General features: G+C 50.1%; 1 protein-coding gene across 2 annotated transcripts in view; it reads right to left on the bottom strand.

Annotated features, from left to right (window-relative positions):
• The window catches only part of PPM1L (protein phosphatase, Mg2+/Mn2+ dependent 1L), an 86,933-nt gene that overhangs the window by 32,408 nt on the left and 35,745 nt on the right, over positions 1-18,780 (bottom strand). Inside the window, exon 1 of one of the 2 annotated variants that reach the window (XM_035557172.2) lies at positions 6,716-6,861. The exons of the other annotated variant lie outside the window; for it this stretch is intronic. Coding sequence (XP_035413065.1) covers positions 6,716-6,835 — 120 coding nt within the window. The 5' untranslated portion in view covers positions 6,836-6,861. Of the gene's footprint in view, positions 1-6,715; positions 6,862-18,780 lie in introns of those variants that run through there. 2 annotated transcript variants of the gene reach the window in all.

Here is an 18,780-nt window from a genome sequence, read left to right as displayed (position 1 = left end):
ATCGAGTGAAATGTCTGCTCACCTGCATTGCTCTTTCTCATGTAAATACATGCAGATTGATCCCATCGCCCCATTATCCTCCCCTTGATAAACCAGATAGATGGAGCTCCTCGAAGGGCACGTTATTTTATGTCAAGTCAGCGTGTGCTTTTTCTGATCTCGTGGTCGATCCTACGGTGGATGTGCTGCCCCTTAGAGAGGGTGAAAATGTTCCCAGGTAACTCAGCGGGATGACACGCCGCCAGAAGAAATCCAAGCAAGGCTGGACCCATTTTATTTGGTTGTCATAAAAACCAGAAGGTTTTTTTCTGGTTCTTTAAACAACTGCATACATGCACCAAAAAGCAATGTTTAGTAAATATATTAAGAGTAATAAGAGGAGCTATTACCCTAATAAAAGGAAATGCATTAGGACCGAAATTGCATATGAGCAGACACAAATTCTGAATCCTAACTGTGCTAGGAAGGCAATTATTACTCATGTCCTTTTCAGGAGAAAAATTAAAATGAGGAGGGAAATTAAACTGAAAATTAGCCCCAGACAAAGCTGTGATTTTCTAATGCTCCTGCTAGTCTTAACAAGAAGAAGCTGAAGCTTACTGTGAAGGGGTTGTGTTTTGCAAACCTTGGAAGATGCACAGGTAGAGACACAAGAGACAAACAATTACAACTTCCACGTCCACTTGGCCATATCTAAAGGACATCACCATTTGGCATATAATATCTGCATTTGCCAAAAGGCATGATTGAGCTAGTGGAACACTGCAAAAATGTTTGAATGAATTATTAAAAATGAAGGAGGAATGTCAAGGCTTTGCCTGAATTTTCTGATAATTGGTTGCCGCTATGAACATGGAAGCAACCAAATATTAAAGAAAGAAACAATTAAAACAAAGAGGTTTTGAAATGCATGAAAATGCTCATCTCCTACCAGTTAATGCTGCAGGAAAATCTGGGTCCCAAATTGCAATTTATGGTCAGAAGAGTTTACTAAATATAAACGCCTATACAGCTACACCAGCAGGGACTGCGTTTGCTGAAGACCTGCCAGGAAGGATTTCATCCAACCCAGAAGAACTGAAAATTTTCTTGTATTACTATGATCAAATCTAAGCGACGGTGGATCAATTTTTTTTTTATGTTGGCATAAAACCCAGAAGCAACAGAAGCAGAGATAACGCTGAAAATAATGGCTGAAATATCATTAAAACAACTAACTTTACGAGGGTATCGAACTGCTCATTTTGCAAGCTAGGCATCAAATGTTTCTTTGATACCGAAAACTACGGCATTTTGTATTTTACTGAGCTCATCAAGTTCGACACAGAAGGCGAAAAAAGAAAAAAGTTGTGCAAAATGAAGGCTGTTTTGTGCAACCCCTGAGAAAATCGTGTTTAAAACTTGGTGACTGTAACCCTGCATCAGAACAGACACTGAAATGAATGCCTTCGTCAGCTATGAAAGTGCCTTAAAACTGCTCCAGAGGATTTCTCCAGGTATTTCTGTGCAGATGCTTTTGCAAATAGCAGTAGGATATAAGATGCTTTATGGAGAATCAGTTTTACCCAAAGCCTTTCATTCTGCTGCTTTAGTTTAGCGAAAAATGTATTTATAGCCTATTAGACACAACTAAATAGCAAGAGGCTTTCTTCTTTCTATGACATTGTTCTCTTTCTCCCAGCAAAGAGAGAGTGAGCACAGAGGAATATTTCAGTCTAAATGGTCTCTCCTGATTTGAAGCTATCACTTTCTGCCAAGCAGAAATCATCACAAGAATTAGAAAGATTCAGCCTGGGCTGAAACACTCTACGAGTTAGCTCCTTATGCAGGAGACCAAGAAGATTCTTGCTTGTAATTTTACCAGAATTCCACCATCTGGTCAGAAATTTACAATCTATTTTAGATTCTTACTCTGTACGAAAGAAAAAAAAAGTAGTCAAAGCAATCCGGTTCACCTAGAGAACAGTAAGGAACAAGATGCTGCTTTCCCCGCTGTAGCAGCCGCCCTTCTGGCACCCCCTTCTTAAACAGCTGCAGCTGACCCCGAGCAGGGCCCGTGCAGGAGGCAGCACCCACGGGGTGCTCCTGGGTGCCAGGAGCGAGACCACTGGGCCACCACGGGGTGCTGAGGCCCGGCGGTGCACAACGAGAGCAGCACCCAGGACGCCTCACCCCGTGCAGCCCGTACCCAGAGCGCGCCGCGGCTGCTCGGCGCCACCTCGCTCCCTCACCTGCCTGACCGCGGCTGCTGTCACCCCCGCAGGGGGCTCGCGCGGAGCTGCTCTGCGTTACAGGCTCCCACGCAGCAGGCCAGGTGCACGGACGCCAACCTCCAGGCACTCCTCAGGGCTCGGGCTGCAGCACGGGGTAGATGGAAGTCCGGCCCTTCCGCGTTACGCCGTCCTAACTGTGGGGGAGGACACACGTTGGGCGTGCTGAGAAGCAGATTTACAAGGGTTGCTTTTAATGCATTCTAAAAAAACACCGGGGAAACGTTTGGGAAGCGCAGGATGACACCCACTGGTTACCACGCTGCTGCTCTGGCCGCATTTTCCCCCAGGAAGCAGAGTACCTGCAGGGCTCCCACTGCTCCTGCCCACAACACCCAGTCCCGTGCTCCTGAAATATTTCTGCAAACAATTCCAGTACAGTTTCAAAACTGCAAAAAGCTTAATGAGTAGAGAACGGACAGGAATTTTCCAGTAACGTCAAGCACTACTATTTTAATTCACGTGGTCACAAAGCACCTTGGAGATCCCGTGACCACAAAGAGCTGCAGCAGCAGGCAGCAAGTCAGGGACTCGAGCAGTGCAGAAGAGCTCTGGCCAGGCGCTGCCCACGACACCCGACAGCCAAGTCCTGAACCACCAAGGCTCGTACCAACCTGGATTTGCCTAACGGTGGAAGCAATCCTTAAGCTTTCACTCTGCATTAAGAAATCACGTTAATAATTAGCCCCAGGATACAGACGATACCGCGATGAGAAAGAGATACGAATTAAGATAAAGGACTTTGCTGTGGAAAAAAAAAAAGTATCTGAAGCCGCAAAGCCTACGGGTTAATCCAAGACCCGTGGATGTGTTCTGCTGTGCCGCTCGCCCAGGGACTCGGGAGATTAATGAATAGATGACAGCACTGCAATTTGTTCCAGCCGTATTTACGGAGTCCCCACTGCCTCTTCAAAAGCTGTAACAAACGGCGCTCACAAACAGTTAACGAGGAAAATGTGGCCGTGTAGTCCTGTAAACGATTTACCACGGGCCCGCTGACATTTTCCTTTAGCCATGTATATGGAAATGAAAGTTTGTGAAGATAATGACTTGGAGATTCAATGAGCTCTGTTTAAATGCAATTACGGATCTTTCGCTTCTGTTCTCTCCTCGCCTCGGATCTGAAAAGGCTGCTGCACGGACCCAGGCTGCACAGACTGAGTAAGGAGCGAGCAAGGAAAGTGCCGCATTCACCGTTCACGTAAAACTAATCCGACGCCGTTCGAGAAGAGTGAACTTCTGTCTCCTCCCCGTGTGTCCCAGCGTAACGCCAGCCTGCCAGGAAAAAAAGATTTCTCCTGCCCGCCAGACCTTGTGGTCATGCGGGTGAAGAGGGGCTGAAGCACAAGGTCATGGCACAACGCTGTTTAAAGAGGCCACTGCGATCCTACAAGGTATAAGCGGCAGAATGTGGCTGTAATGAGGTGGTTATGGAACCGTTAATGGCAAATAGCGTCTACTTCTTATCCCTACAATTCAAGAACCAAGAGATTGTCTAAAGGAGGAAGGACAAAACGAACAACCAAACAAGAAACACCAAAGGCTGCGGAAGCAAGGAGCTGTCTCAGTTTACCGAAGCTAAGGTGAACTCATCTTAACGAGGCAGATCAGCGAGGGGACCCGGCAGGCCAGGCTGAGGGATGGATGGACTTGATGTTCTTGAAGGTCTTCTCCAACCTAGATGATTCTACGACTGCAACGTGCTACAGAGAGAGCAGAAATTTGACAACCTTTTGATAGATCAGGAACTGAGGAGGAAAAGCATGGCTTCAGCCACTCAACTCAATCCCCACTGCTACGGAAAGCGTCCTTAACTCGGGATTCCTCGCCTTTGTTTGCTCTTTCATCTCTCAAGTTCCGTACTTACCAGGCAGATATGCAGAACTCATAAAAATTAAAACATCCTCTTCAGTAAGAACACACGAACCTTCCCGAGTGGAAAGAACTGACAGCGAACAGTCGTACACAAGACTTAATTACATGGCACAGACTCAAAGACGGGGACTTCATTAAGCAGAAACGCAGCCAATTGCCATTCATAAGTAAGGGTCCCGGTGCACGTTCATCCCCTAGTGCCACTTCTCTACGTGAATGCTGAAAGCAGTGCCCCTGAGAGAAGGGAAGGCAGAAATCAGGCCTCCAGTGAGGGGAAACACAAGTGCCTGGGTGCTGTCATTTCTTCCCTCTAAAAATGTACGTGACTGAAGAATTAGAAAGAGTTCTCCTGATCGTGTGATCGGCTCTTGGCTTACTGAGTCCAGAGAACAGTAATTACCGGGCCACGAGGTTAGGAAAAGGACAGATAAAACCCATGCCAGGGAGCTGTAAGTTAGAGTTTAAATGACAGTTTCTTGAAATGCAATTTAATTAAATATGATACTACAAAGTAATTTTGTTTCTCTAGCTCGTTAGGACAAGGGGCTGTTAATGGCACTTATTACCAAGGCAGAAGGTCAAGTAGATTTCGGGCTATTTTCATCCCTGGATAAAGGGAGGGACGAGGGCCCAGCAAGTGAAATTATTCAGCCAAACGACTTGGTGCTGAAGCCCTGTGCTGCTGAAACGTCGGTGTTTCAAACACCCCTTCCTGTGTGTTAGCCACCTGAATTTAGTGACGTTGCTGAATGAAAACACCCAAAAAACCACAAACCACAACGGGCCAAAAATCAGATACATGCAGGTAAGATCCGAGGGTCTGCTGGAGACGTGCTGAGTCTTCGTCAGCTCCGACCACAAACGCACACTCTCAGCCTTGGAACAACACAAAAGCGCACGCTGGAGTCATCGCTTCAGTGGGTTTTGTACCCTTACACATTATCACACCGAGCTACACCCAAACCGAGCCATTTCAGCAGCAGCAGACGCAGAGTTACAGCCGTGACCAGGTTTCCTTCCACACCACACCAAACCAGCTTACGCTGGGAATCGGGACTGATTAAATGTTCAAACAGCCCCTTTTTGTTACTGCTTCACTTTGCAATTTCTCCCTATTTTTAAGAGCAGCCGCAGCACGGATTAAATGCCCACGATACCACACTAAAAAACTTCAAAGACGCAACTGGAAGTTATTCTGCTCTTGCATTAGAGCCTCCTTGAAAAAGCTCCTGGTCTGAAGAGATAACAGAGCACAACTTTGATTTTAAGCCTTTTGTATTGCTCAGCGTGTTTGTGTATTAAAGGGGCCCAGCCTGAAGTTTCCAGATTTCACGGTGAGCCTGGAGACGGCAGAAAGCACATACCTTGCAGCAGGAGCACGCGTAGCAAAGCGACTTACGCAACGGCGGCTTGTGTTTCGCAAAGTTCCCAGAAATATTCAACCTTTAACTTCCACGAGGTTAACCAGAAATTTAACTAAGCCTAAGCCAACGTTTCTAAAGACAAACGGCTTTCAGATTTTTTGCAGCTTGGCGAAGCCCGGTAACGGTAAGGGCTGGACATGGTTTGGTTTCACCAGCAGCGAGGCCGCGCTGGCAGAGCCCCGGCAGCCCCCCATGTCCCGAGCGAAGGCATTCCTTGCTGCCTGGGTGCTGCGGGAGGGCTGGGAGCACTCCCCGGGGCTTTCTGCACGCTTCTCACATCCTGAGCCGAAACCTGTGGTGCGTGCACCCTGACTGAAGACCTGTGAGTTGTCCTGACCTCGATATGAGGCATGGAGCAAGCGAGCGTTTTGGGAGCCGAGCGAAGAGGCAGACCCCCAGCAATCTCCCCTGGCCTCCTCGACGTGTGCAAGGCCAGAGCTGACTGAAAAGCCCCTTCCAGGCCGACTGCAGCGAAGTTTTTCTTCTGCCGTCATCTGCTCAGCAGCAGCTGCGCACCCTTTACTCGGGGAAACGTTCCTCATCTTCTGGATCCCCTCCTTTCAGCCCTCCAGCACACGATGCATCTCGTGAGAAGAACACGGCGCAGACTTTTATCGAAAGCAACAGCAAAGGCTGGTGCGGCAGTTCCCTCTGAACCACGTTAGCAAGGCTAACAGGGAACTTATCTCACAGCTGCTCTTTCAGAGCCCCATGCAGTACCTGCCTCTGGTGAACAAACGGCTCGTGTTTCTCCGATTCAGTTACCTGCCGGCCTCTGAGGCACAGGGCTGGAAGTTGGGAGATCAAGATTATTTTCTCAGCAAAAAGGGCTGGTAGGAAACCTTTCTTCTGCTGTCACTCAGCTCTTGATTTCTATTTTTCTGTATTTTTTTTTCTCCCAAACTCTCAGGCACTGGACGTCCGCTCCAGGCCTTCTAGCCAGATGCTGTTTTAAAATCAGATGCTGATTTTAAAACCGGTGCCGTGCCCCAGCTCCAGTGTTTCTTTCCTGACAAGGAATTCCCTGAGGGGGGCCGTACTGCAGACAGGCTCTGCTAACAGAGCCTGGCGGGGAGCAGGGCACGAGCAGCACCCCGCTGAGCACCACCAGCACTGCCTGCTCTCCCGAGGCTTCCCGAGACTCACCGTCCCCGCCGCGTTCTTCCTCGCAGCTCCTGGAGACACCAACACCTTCCCTGCAGAACGCTGGCACCGAACCGACCCGCTCGCTGTCCTCACACCCCGCGCCCCGCCTGCGCGCCCCATCTGGGACAGCTGGAGGCAGGAGAAACCAGACGCAGCTTGCAGAGCAGCAGCAGGTTTGCCGAGAGGCGTGAAGGAGCAGATGCATTTCAAGGTACAATTTCCAAACACGCAGGTGCTGTGGGAGAAAACAGAGCCCAAGGAGGCTGAGAAGCAGAGAGACAGGGGGTGAGCCCCGATAAGGCGGCGGGGCTTGAGCTGTCCACCACCGGTGCGTGCCCAGACACCTCCTGGCTTCTCTGCCAGGAACTTGCCACCGCTGCCAGCATTGCTTCCTTGAAACCGTGCCCGCTTTAACGGCACTCTCTTTTCCGCCTGCTGCTAATTATTCCACCTGGATCCTTTTCACAGAACTACTCCCATCCCACCTGTTACTGTCGGAGAGTTTCACAGTGGTTGTCCAAGGGAAGGATCGGGGCTGAAGCTCACTTCAATCAGCTGTAGTCTTTATGCCGACGACTTGCCAATCTCCCTCGACTCTCTAGAGCTTTCGGAACTGAAATCCAAGTCCGACAGCTTTAGCGTTTACTTGTGGATATTCACACAGGATTGCAGGATAAAGTGGTGTCAGCGCAGCTCTTAATCCCCTCCCGTAAGTCCCCCTCTCATCCTCTTACCCCGGAGACCAGCAGAACCCCAGTGCTCTTCCCTGCCACAGACCCATCTGAGGCGCTAACTCGGGCTTGGCTCCGTGTGCTGTACTCGATACCTGAACCATGCCTAAGCCTTCTCGATCCTCCCAGACCATCTACAAACACCGTGCTGTACTCTACAGCTACCCCTACGGTGCTGTACATCTACAACGCTGCTGGTTGCAGCTCCCACAGCCGTGCCAACCGAAAATCCACAGCGTACCTGATGCTCTGGCCTCCAGGTCTCTCCCTCAGTGCCGTCTGCCAAAATAACCCTCTGCAGCTGTTGAGCAGCAGATACGACAGGTAGGACTTGTAAAGTCACGTGTTGCAGGCTTGTTTATTTTTCTTCGGAACGCCTCATTCATCTTAGACTCATTTTTACTCAGAGAAGATGCAGGGACTGCAAAACGCTGGGCCAGAACTCTCCTGCGCGGTGCCGAAATACTAAGGCAGGGAAGGGTCACCTCCGTAGAGCAGGATGGCAAAATTGTAGGTGAACGGCGGCGCAGCCTCTGCTTTGAGAAGAAATACATAGCAATGGGATGGACTGGGGGGAAACCAAAAGAGAAGAACAAAGCGAAAAAATACGCTACTTGAAGTGTCTCAACAGATTAGGACAAAAAATGCGAGCAAATAATTTCGAGCAGGAAGCTGCTGGAGCCGAGGCTCTGCGCACCAGCAAGTGGGCTGCTTCTTGGCGGCTGACGTTGAGACAGACACAAACAGAGAAGGGGAAAACAAAATCGCAAAGAATCCCAGCGCGCTGAGGACGGTTGAAGGGGACGGTGCCAACACCGAGCAAAGAAGGATAAAACCGGATTTGGGAATGCTGGGGGTGTGACAGGAACTAACCTAAATAGAGAAAAATAAAATACCAACAGGAAACGGTGGGGAAAAAACCTGGCAGCCACGCAGCGTGTAGACGACTGCGAAACCGATTTGGGAGCCAACATGCTGGTATGGTGCTGCAGCCAAAGGAAAATGAGATCGCTTTGGGAAGAAGTACGCACAGGGAGAGAAGGGGAGACAAAAGGGAGCCCAACCTCCAAAAAGCTCAGTACAGAAAGCTCTAAGAGACAACTTCAGGGGCAGTTTGGATGAAGTCGAAAGAAGTTACAGGGGCTCTGTGCTCTCGGTACCCAGAGCCCAGCACCCGCTGCCTACGCTGCTGCTCAGAGCATCGCTGACCTCGGGGGGGCTTCCTGCAGGCAGCCGCCAGCCTGGGCGTTGCTCAGTGCCCCGGCAGGTAGCAGGGCACCGCGTGAACCCAGAGCCTGTGGAGTGCCTGCTTCCTGAGAACAGTTACTTGGTCGGGACGAGCCCGACGAGAGCGCCAAGCTGGACTCTGCTCAGAGAGCGACTTGCGTTACAGGCGGCTCCGGCAGCTGCACAGCAAAACAAGAACCCGGAGCCAATCCAGCCCTCGGCGCGTGCGCCAGCTCGGTAGTTCGAAGTAGTTCAGTCTGCCTCGCTTGGCCTTTTGACTGAATCTTGGCTATTTTTAATCCGTCCCGTTGCAGAAAGCAGAAAATCTCCTGCAAAATAAATACTGAGAATGACCCTTACCTTAAAGAGCTACAGAAACTTGGATGTAAAAACAGAGTTAGTCCAGAATGAGCATGCACGAACCTGAGAGCAAATTCAGGTCATGAAGTAAACCGAATGCACGTGTTGCTTTTCTAGACAAAAAGGCTGCTTCTCTGGACAAAAGTGCTGCTTTAAGGAAGCGTTTCATTTCATTTCCATCTAAGAGGCTCCCCAAAATGTCAGAACAAGAAACGTAATCACAAACCCCAAGAGAACTTAATCAGGGCTGCATCTGAACTTAGCCCGTTCCTGATGCCCACAAACTGCCTTCCCCTTGCACGGGGACGCAGTAATTTCAGAAAGAGCAGCTTAGTGAACTGCTAAATCAAAGTTACGGGAGCAAAGACAAGGTAATCATGACAAAACGCTTGATGTTTCCTGACGCTCAAATTGCATTTTAAAGGAATTGTTGTTTTCAAAGGTTTGCAACAAACTCCGTTGCTCGGAAATAAAACAGAAATTAAAACCTGCTGGGGGTGGCACTGCAGCCCCGTAAGGTCACCTCAGACGGCACTTCACGGCCACCAGCGAGATGCACTCGATAGAGAAGTCGTTGCTGGTAGATGCGTGACAAGGGACAGCCCTTGTGCCAAGCAAGAAAGCCGTTAAAAGACTTCCATAATCAGGTGGTCAATAAATACCCCTGCTGTCACCTAAAAACCAGGTTAGAAGCCCATCCGTTCAAATAACGTCTCTCACTGCTTTAGCATCGCATATTTTTTGTAATTAAATCAATTACAAGAAGAACCTGTGCTCTGTTCTGGTCATTTCGGCAGGACTTAGGCAGCAATTGTTGCATGCAGATTGTTCCTTTTACACGGAGTAACACTCACCTCGCCTTTGAAAGGGACCTACTGAAATAATTTCCATGCAGCTCTACCCGAGTGATGAAATATTCACCCAGAAAATGACTCGAGGTAGAAATGTGACAGGGAACTCAGGGCAAATTACATCTTTAACGTTTGGCTCTCCAGCAGTTCTGCGGCCGTTCCTCTTTTCGTTCCAGGTGGTTAGCATAAGAACTCGTGTCAGGTTTGGCATTTCCAGTTTTTAATAAAATACCCGATGTTAAAAAGTCATAAAAAAGGGAACCAAAAGCTTTGCTTGCTTATTTCCACAACTTCATTGAACCTACTGACGTTTTTGGTGGCTCTTGCAGCCCTTTCAGCGATACCACAGGTGACAAAGGGCCCCCCGTGCCCCGGCGCTGGGCTACGCGGCCATTTCGGGAGGGAGCCGGGGAGATCCCTGCTGCAGCAGCACGCGCGCCGCTCTCCCCACGGAGCCTGCCAGAGGAAACAAAACGAACGTGGCGACAGCCAGAAACCTGTGAAATGGCATTCTGTATTTACACGCAGGAACAACCGCATAGCCTCAGCCAGCCACAGCTTCGCGGCGTTTACCTATTCCCTTGCAACAAACAACCAAGCCAACGAAGAGACTAGAAGGGATTTTCCGAGGAGCAGGTCGCTGCAGCTACTCAGAGAGTCCCACTTTCAGGCCTAAATCCCCACCAAAGTCACGGCAGCTGCGGATCCCAAAGAAAGCCCCAGCTTTCTACACGCGGTATAAATAAAACACACCTTGTGCTGATCCCACCGCCTCTTCCGCCTCGCAGGAAGCCTTCAGAGGTTTAGAAATGGAATCCTGCGGCCCACTGAAGGCTGTGCGGTTTGGGTTCGTGTTGCAGCGCGTTGCTCTGAGGATCGCTGGCTGCCTCGTCCCGAGGAGCTGCAGAGCCCCGTCGGGCCACGGGATGATAAACCTGGGCAACCAAGGCAGCGCGGCTGAGCCACAGCCGCCGTTCGCACAAAAGTTTCCCGGTAAAAAAGCGCGGTGGGTGGGCACAATGAGAGGCACCGTGCGGCTGAAGGAACACGGAGTGTGCCCGTCTCCGGAGAAATGAGCGAAACAGCAAAATATCTGAGGTACTCCTAACCCTCGGCAAAGAAACCTCCTCATTGTGCTGCAGATAACACAACAAACCACTGAAAACACATTTTGGGGAGTAATTTATATGCATTTTCTACAGAAAGCATTTGAAGAATCGCATTCCCGGTGGGATGACGTTCAAGGGAACAGCATAATAATTACGGGTAGCAAAATTTCATTAATTCTTTCTTAACCGCACGTGTGCAGGCGGCAGCAGCTAGGCGGAGAACCGAAGGAAGAGAAAGCAGCAAGGCGCTCTGCCTTAAGGATCCTTCATAAATCACCACAAAACCCTCTGCATTTACATTGGGGAGCATAAACTGCTTTATAAACAGATTTGTAAAAAACAAACCCTAAGGTTACAGGTTCTCTGTCAACAAGGAAGCAACACAAAACCCTCCTCACACCAACATCCTATCCAGGGCTTTGTTTGCAGGTTTATTTTAGATGGGGGGAAAATTTTTTACAAGGTTCCCCTTTGATGTATCCCTTTTAGAATTATCTTAAGAGGCTCGCCTTGGAAGTGGTGCTCATCCCAGAAGCGAACAGGATGTTTGTGCGTTCTGTATTTGGAAATGGAATTGTTGTGTCCTGGAACAACCAGCAGCGCCTGATGTTCAAAACACGCTTTTCAGGGGAGCTGCCAGAAGAGAAATTGGACGAGCACTCAGCTGATGACCAGGGGAAAAACCCGTTCCTGGCCCCGAACCCACCCTCTGGTGGATTTTCGGTCTCGCTGACAGCCGCGCTCCACAGGCACGCAGAGGCACGGCCGGGGCCCTGGGAAGTGTTCATGGAAGAGGCACAACGTACGCTAAAAAAAAGTTCTGTTGATACAAGAGTGGAAAAGAACGAACCCCAAGTGACCGCGCAGCCAGGGACGTCTCAAACCGCAGGTAGCTCGGGAGAAGGGAGGTGGGAAGGAAGACAGGGGCCGATCACCCCACGTGCTGCTAACGGCCACCAACCGATCGAAGCCCAGCACCAAGGACGCTGAGCTGCTTCCCCCGAATTCGGAAATGCTGAAACCTAAAGCTGGACAACTACCGGCAAGTTGCCTCACGTGCTACACGTTACGCAGTTTCATAAACCTCATCCCCTTCCCGTCCTCCTCCTTGCCCTTCTCCCACTCTGCGTGGCCCTTGCTGCTGCTCTCAGACACCTCCTGAGGAGCGCCCCGTGCTGCCGGTCAGGGTGGGAAGCAAGCTGGTCGGTTTGTTTGTTCTTCGAAACTCTCCCGTCTCATTTATTTCTCTCTGGAAGAATTTTAAGTGTTCCACATTTTCTTTCTTTAAGATAGGCGTCACAAACATCGATTCTGTGCTAATTCCGTTCTGCATTAATAAGTTCTTCATCATCTTTCCTTATGACGGAGGTGCCGAGAGCTGTGTTAACAAGGCCCCCGTTATCACTACTGCTCCCCGTAGCGCAACGGCTCGGCGAGCACCAAGGATTCTTTTCAGCTTCATTTCCCTTGACACCGAACCCAAATATCCCTTAATGAAGGCTTCTCTCTAATAACACCACCACGCACCAGGAAGGGCCCTGCCAGCTCTCAAGGAGCCTTCGTGCTTCTGTATTTAGCCGCCAGCGCATTTAGAGCACTTCAGACTTTCCATCACTGCTGCTAGTGCTTGTCTTGACCAAGGAGGCCTCCAGACGAGCACTAGCTGGGCTGAAACACCACACTGCTGCTTGGTGCTTCTTCAAGGTGCTAGTCTGTTGAATATGTGCAGAATTCAGGGGTTTGTTTTATTTTAATAAACTGTGTTATTCCTTAATTGCATTATACGGCACACCCTGACAACGTCCAACATGTGGCATGAGACGAAAGTAACTCAAAGGGAAGGCAGGCCAGCAGCTGAGGAGAACAGAACAACAGCACACACAAGTCACCTTGATTTCCTTTCAGTGCAGCCTCTGGGATTTGGGAGGTAAGGCGAAGAAACACAGAAGAGCAAAATTGCCCAACAGCCCTGAAAGCGAGGAATGCGGCTCAGTCATGTGAGTCACGGGAAACTGGAAAAATAGTCCTTACCCAGCGGGCAGGAGGAGAAGTCACGGGCTTCTTCTGCACAATCTCAGTGGGAAGGGACTGGGAAAGCGGAGGGGGAGCAGCCCAGCCCTGCCCGGAGCTCACGGCCCTGCCCGGAGCATACGTACCCACACGGCGCCTTCACAGAGCTGGCATCCACCAAGCGCTGCCTCTCTTCTTGCAAGCAGGACAGGAACAGCAAAGGATATTATAAAGCAGGTGCTCGGCAGGCCTGTGCTAACGCAAGAGTTGTTGCGTTTCTCCTAAATACAGGACCAGAGACTTGGGGTCTGAAATAGGGTCTACATACATCCGTATGTATATGAAGAGATCAGGAGGTGTTGAGAAACAGTTATCTCACTAGCAGGAAGGATTTAAGGGGAAGTGACATCGGTATACTTCAAACAGCTGCTGACACCTGAAAAATAAGGTTCTGCACTAAGAAAAAAAGAGCAAAGAAAAAAAATCTGATAAAAGAACAGGAAATGATTCATGAGTGAGTGAAGAAGAAGTCATCTGATAGAGTTCCGAAGGTCGCTAAGTAGAAGAGCAGACAAAGGCCCAGCCGGTCACCTCGCTGGGTTTCAGGAGCCAGCAAAGACAAGCGGAAGGAGAGGCGAGAACACCCGGCTCAGCAGCAGCCAGGCTCCGCAGAGCTGGACCGCAGTCCTCCCGGCAGCCCTCTGCATGGCAGGGGCTGTAAAACCAGCAAAAATTTGAAATTGGAGAGGAGAGAACTCGCTGGCGAGCACAAAGCCTCGTGCTTCTGCAGCTGCCTTTATTGCTGGGTACAAGCCATCCAGTCTGCAACCAGAAGGACAGACCAGCCAGTAAGCTAAAGACAATCGTAAGAATGTCTTCTATATAGGCTGCGCCCTAAGTTTTATAGCAAAAAGCTTCAGGGAATTCAGGAATGCAGAAATGCAACCTGTCTAGAAATGGCACACAGAGTATCAAACGGGACGCATCAGAAACCACCCCGAGCGGGTCCATACATAAGACTGAAGTCTTACTGGCGTTTGCTACCAAGCAGGCTCTTAATTTAAGTACAGTTCCCTGCGCTGGGAAGGCGGCCGTTCTTCTTTCAGCTGCAATGCGTACGATGAGGAGGAATCTGGCTTGGAGCTCAGGTTAGCAGCTTCAATTACTTCCTTGTTACTTTAACGCATTTTAGCTAATTCGGGCTAATTGAAAGCAATTGCTCTCAAAGTGCTGCTGTCTGCAGAGCTCACGCACACGAAGGCGATGTCTGGGGAAGAGCTGCGACGCTGTCGGTAACAAAGGACCAAAATAAAAAGGATAAAGAAAGTTCTATTTAAAAATAAATGAATGCGACTAACTATCTCCGCATGTCTGAATTGTCATTCCCCTCCTGAACAGCTCTCCCAGCTTATTGAAATGCGTGTATTGTCTCCGGGGTAGATGGGGCGTTGGAAAAATAATTACAGAAGATGACAAATGAAGTAAATTATACCCAAACTGTAGCTATAAAGCAACGACAAAAAAAAACCAAAACTGTCTGCTTCGTGTCTGATGCTTTGAGGTATTTTTAAGACTAGAAAGTTTAGAGGTTAACCCAATAAATATAAAACTGCTTGCCAGTTTTAGAACCCGTGCAACATTGCTCTTAAACACACCACAACCCACAGCGGCTACAGAGAAACGTGATTTCTCCTGGTAAAGGGAAAATCCCGCTTAGAGCCTTTCTAGAAAAAGGCTGCAGAAGTTAAAATTTAACGATCTGACTGCATGAAAAGGATTTTGAATTTATTAGAAGTCCGGACTTGCTTACGTGAAATAGGCGTTTAATCCTGAATTCTTGGATGGCGTGCTCCGGGCCAGGAGGTGACAGGCTGGAGAAGGACGTGCAGCCTGGTTGGGACCTCAGGCGCCGCCGCGGAGCCGCGCGGTTCCAGCAGTGCCCGTTCCGGGCACGTCGTGCGCGGCTCAGACCAGGCTCCTGGCTAACGACAGCAACGAGAGCACTGATGGACTAAAAAGCAATTACACCTTCTTCTGCTTCCAGGAGACAGACCTACGAACAGTTGGTATTTATTACTTGCTCTGCACTTCATTAAACAGGGGTTGTTATAAAAGGGAAACAACGGCGGCGTAACTGCTGTTTACATCCAGCCAAGGACTGCTTTCACGTACCAGAGGGTACAGCAGTTGCGTTTTAATTTCCGCAGTTCTAGTGATTCAAACAGCTTGGCACAAGACGTTCCTTAATCCAGGCAAAGGTTAGGATTACTAAGTGCTTACTTTACGTACAAACCTAAGGGCTGACCCACAATCAACACGGGGAAATAAATTTTGACTCGTGCAGTGGCAGCACCTCCACTTTGTGATTTGCTGACCGCTGGCTCTCGCCCTCCGCGCTGTGAAATAGCAGCCGGGCGAGGGACCTGCCTGGTCCCTGAGCTGCCCTCGGGCACCCTCCCAGGTGCTCAGGGAGCAGGAGGACAGCAGCCCCGGGACGCTGCACCGAAAGATGCAGCTCCCAGACCCGCAAAACGCCTGGCGGGGACGCGGTGCAGAACGGAATAAGCACAGCAGGTCGGGGAGCTCAGCCCCACGCCCCGCAACTGCACCAAAGGGGCTGCTGGGATCCCTCCCGCTGGGTACAGAGCTCCAACACGCGCTGCTGCGGTGCCACGAGGCACCTATTGTATTTTATGAGTGTTTAAACACAAGGGGCACAGTAAATTGAATCGAATGTAACGTTTAGAAGGACGCTGGCCTGAACAGCGTGCATTCAGGTTGCAGTTTTTATCCGTGGAGGGACCGCGGACGGGGAGAGGCTGGCGTCAGGGCAAAGCAGCAGCTCAGAGGAGCTCTCTGGAAGCAGCCGAGGGACTGGTTTTTCCCTGAACAGCTCAGAAACCTTAAGTGCTGCCTTCAGGAGCTCAGGGCTGCAGATGAAATCACAGCTATGCATTTTAATTTAATCAGATGAAATTATTTTTTTTCCTGCTGTTAACTCCAAATTAGCATCGCATTGTCCATTAAAGCACCGCTAGAAAAGAAAAAAAAAAGATGCAAATTAAACCTAAAGCTGCAGCTGATGCAGGGAACAGCACAGAAACTAAAAGCACAGAAACTGAAAATGGGGGGGAACGTGGTACAAACGACAAGGACTAGGAACTTAACTCCAGGACGTTGAACTTTTAAGATTAAAACCTGAAGAATGTTCTTTTAGTGCTGCTGGAGCGTGCGCTTCATGAACCTTAGGACACAACGATCCCCGTGGGGCCCTGCCCGCCCGGCGCTCTCGGGGGCTCTGTGCAAACCCCACAGCGGAGGAACGGGTGCTCCTCTATGCCCACTGCGTCTGTGGGTGCATGTACTTCTTCCCTGTTGTATGGCTCCCAGAACATGTGCTGTACAGTACCTGAAGTCACTGATCACCAGGTTCTTTCTTTCCAGAAGCTGAAGTGGCCGAATTGCTGCTGGCGCACGGCTCACATGTCAGGTTTTGCTCCCTAAATTCACCACGGTGTAAACATTTAACGAATACAGTTCAGAAACCAAATGAAAACCTCAGCTCGCAACTAAAGGATGCCCTAATAGAGTTAAGATTTGAATTTCAGATGTAATTTTTGCTTCTCATGTTAATGGAAATCGCTCGTGAATACAGAATCAAGCATTTTGCTGTCAGGTACCCTGCGAGACGGTTGAAGGCGAAGCTCAGAAGTACAGGGCCGCCTCCTTCCACTACGTCGAAGAAAAGGTTTAAAAACCCAAGTTCATAAGGTAATTTAGAAAACCCCGTTTTTATCAAAAGCCCCCTGGATTCGCAATCCACTCCTTGCCTGCATCTCGGCCACGCTCTGGCAGCACAGACGCTTCCCGGCTGCCCGTGGTTCGGCAGCACGGAGCTGGGGAGCAGGGGCTGCGCAGGGCCGGCCCCGCTGCAGAAGAGCCCCCAGGTTTCGGCAGACGTGCTGTGCGCGAGCAACGATTTGCAGCTGCTGTGGGTGAAAGTCAGAGCTCGGTTTACGCTGCCGAATTTGAACTCTAATGACTGAATGTCTAAGCAGTATTTTTAAATGTTAATACGCAGAGAGCACGCAAAGCGAAGAATCAGCAGCACGGCTGTTGTTTCCGCTGCTGCTAGCCTACAGAAGTATTTAAGGAAACCTAACAGATTCGCTTCTGCTTTAGAAATCCTTCACGCTACCGAAGTTCCAGTCGCCTCCCAGTCACACCGCCACCCGCGGTTAGTCACGGGGAAACCCATTTGCACGTCAGAGCACGGGCGAGAGGCGGCGCGGCCTTCTCCAGGCTGCTTTGGAAACGTTTCAGCAGCCGCGGTGGGGCTGCTCCCAGAGCTCAAAAGCAACGGTGGGGAGGGAGAGCCGGGATGGCTTGTGAGGGGTGGCAGCAGAGCAAGAGGGCAGCCGTCACCACGCTCACTCCTGCCCACGGGCCCAGAAGAGGCGTTTGCTCGGCGGGTAGGACACGCCGCCTCCACGGCCGGGTGAGTTAACAGCTGTAGGCACCACTGAGCCCCCCCCGTGGGCTGAAAGCCCCAGGGCAAGGCAGAGGAACGAGGGACGAGAAGGGCAGGAAAGCTGAGGGAGCTCTGGCCAGCTGGAAGAGCCAGCCCGCAGAAAGCTACACACCCAGGAGCAGGTGCGACAAGCGAACAAAAGAAGCACGAGGTGAAATTTCAGTTCCAGAGTGAAAGACGAGACGTCTGGAAGCGCGCTACCAAGAACAGTAACATTTTGAACGGGGAAAGGAAAACCCAAGAGATTCACACTCGGTGGTTTATACCAAGCTATCAAGGTCTCCCCAAAGCAAGGAGACCTGTGCCAAGGACCCCAGACGAGAATAGGAAGCTCAATGCGCTGAAATGAAGCGATAATTCTAGCTGGCAAATCCCAAAATGAAACCTGAAAATTCCACCGCAGCAGGACTGATGCCAACTGTGAAATCAGCCCGCTGAAACAGCCTGCCTGCACTCAGAGGGGTTCACTGCATCTGGGTCATCACTCAAGCCTAAGCCCTCCTCTTTCTGTAGCTGCTAACTTCACAAATTGCCATCTCCATTTAGTACCAATACCAGGTAATTACAGGGCAGTGAAAAGAAGCTTTTATTTTGTTTAGCCTTGCCTGCATTAAGGCTGCTCTGTGGGTTTCCTGGGTTAAGGAAGACCTGAGATCAGGGCACGTCACTAACACGAGCACCTTTTGCCAGGCTTCCAACTCCCAGCCGCGTTTAAAGGTATTTTCTTAGCTCAGTAATTATCCACGGCAGGAGGGGCTGGGCAGCCTGCGTGCCGAGCGGGGAACGGGTCCGGCTCCATAAAGCACGGAGGACCCCCAGCACAGCTTACACGCAGGGGACACGGCTCTCCTCAGGTTAACCAGAAGCATTGCTGCAGTTCAGCTCGCTGTCTGGCTACGCGGATGTACCGCGCAGCGACACACGCTCCCCAGAGGACGTCGACAACAAGCGAGTTAAGTAGAAAATGGGCTTTGGTACTTCTGGTAGAGAGATCGTCCAACATAACCACAGGTCGTGTTGCTTGGCAATCCGCAGTGACCAGGAATTCATTCAGGGCTGCCAATCTGAGGCGATACTGGAGTATTTTAGACAGCAACACATCCGGAGATATAATACACGCACACTTTTTATATATTATACATGTTGCTGTAAGCATAAAAACTGCTAGCTAAGCACTACACAAGTTCTTGCTTTATACACAATGCAACAAAATCTTCTTTTCTGAGGCTGTCTCTTAAAAAAATGA

The sequence above is a fragment of the Cygnus atratus genome, chromosome 9 (genome assembly GCF_013377495.2).
Source record: "Cygnus atratus isolate AKBS03 ecotype Queensland, Australia chromosome 9, CAtr_DNAZoo_HiC_assembly, whole genome shotgun sequence".
Taxonomy (NCBI): Eukaryota; Metazoa; Chordata; class Aves; order Anseriformes; family Anatidae; genus Cygnus; species Cygnus atratus.
This window is presented reverse-complemented; position numbering and strand designations above follow the sequence as displayed.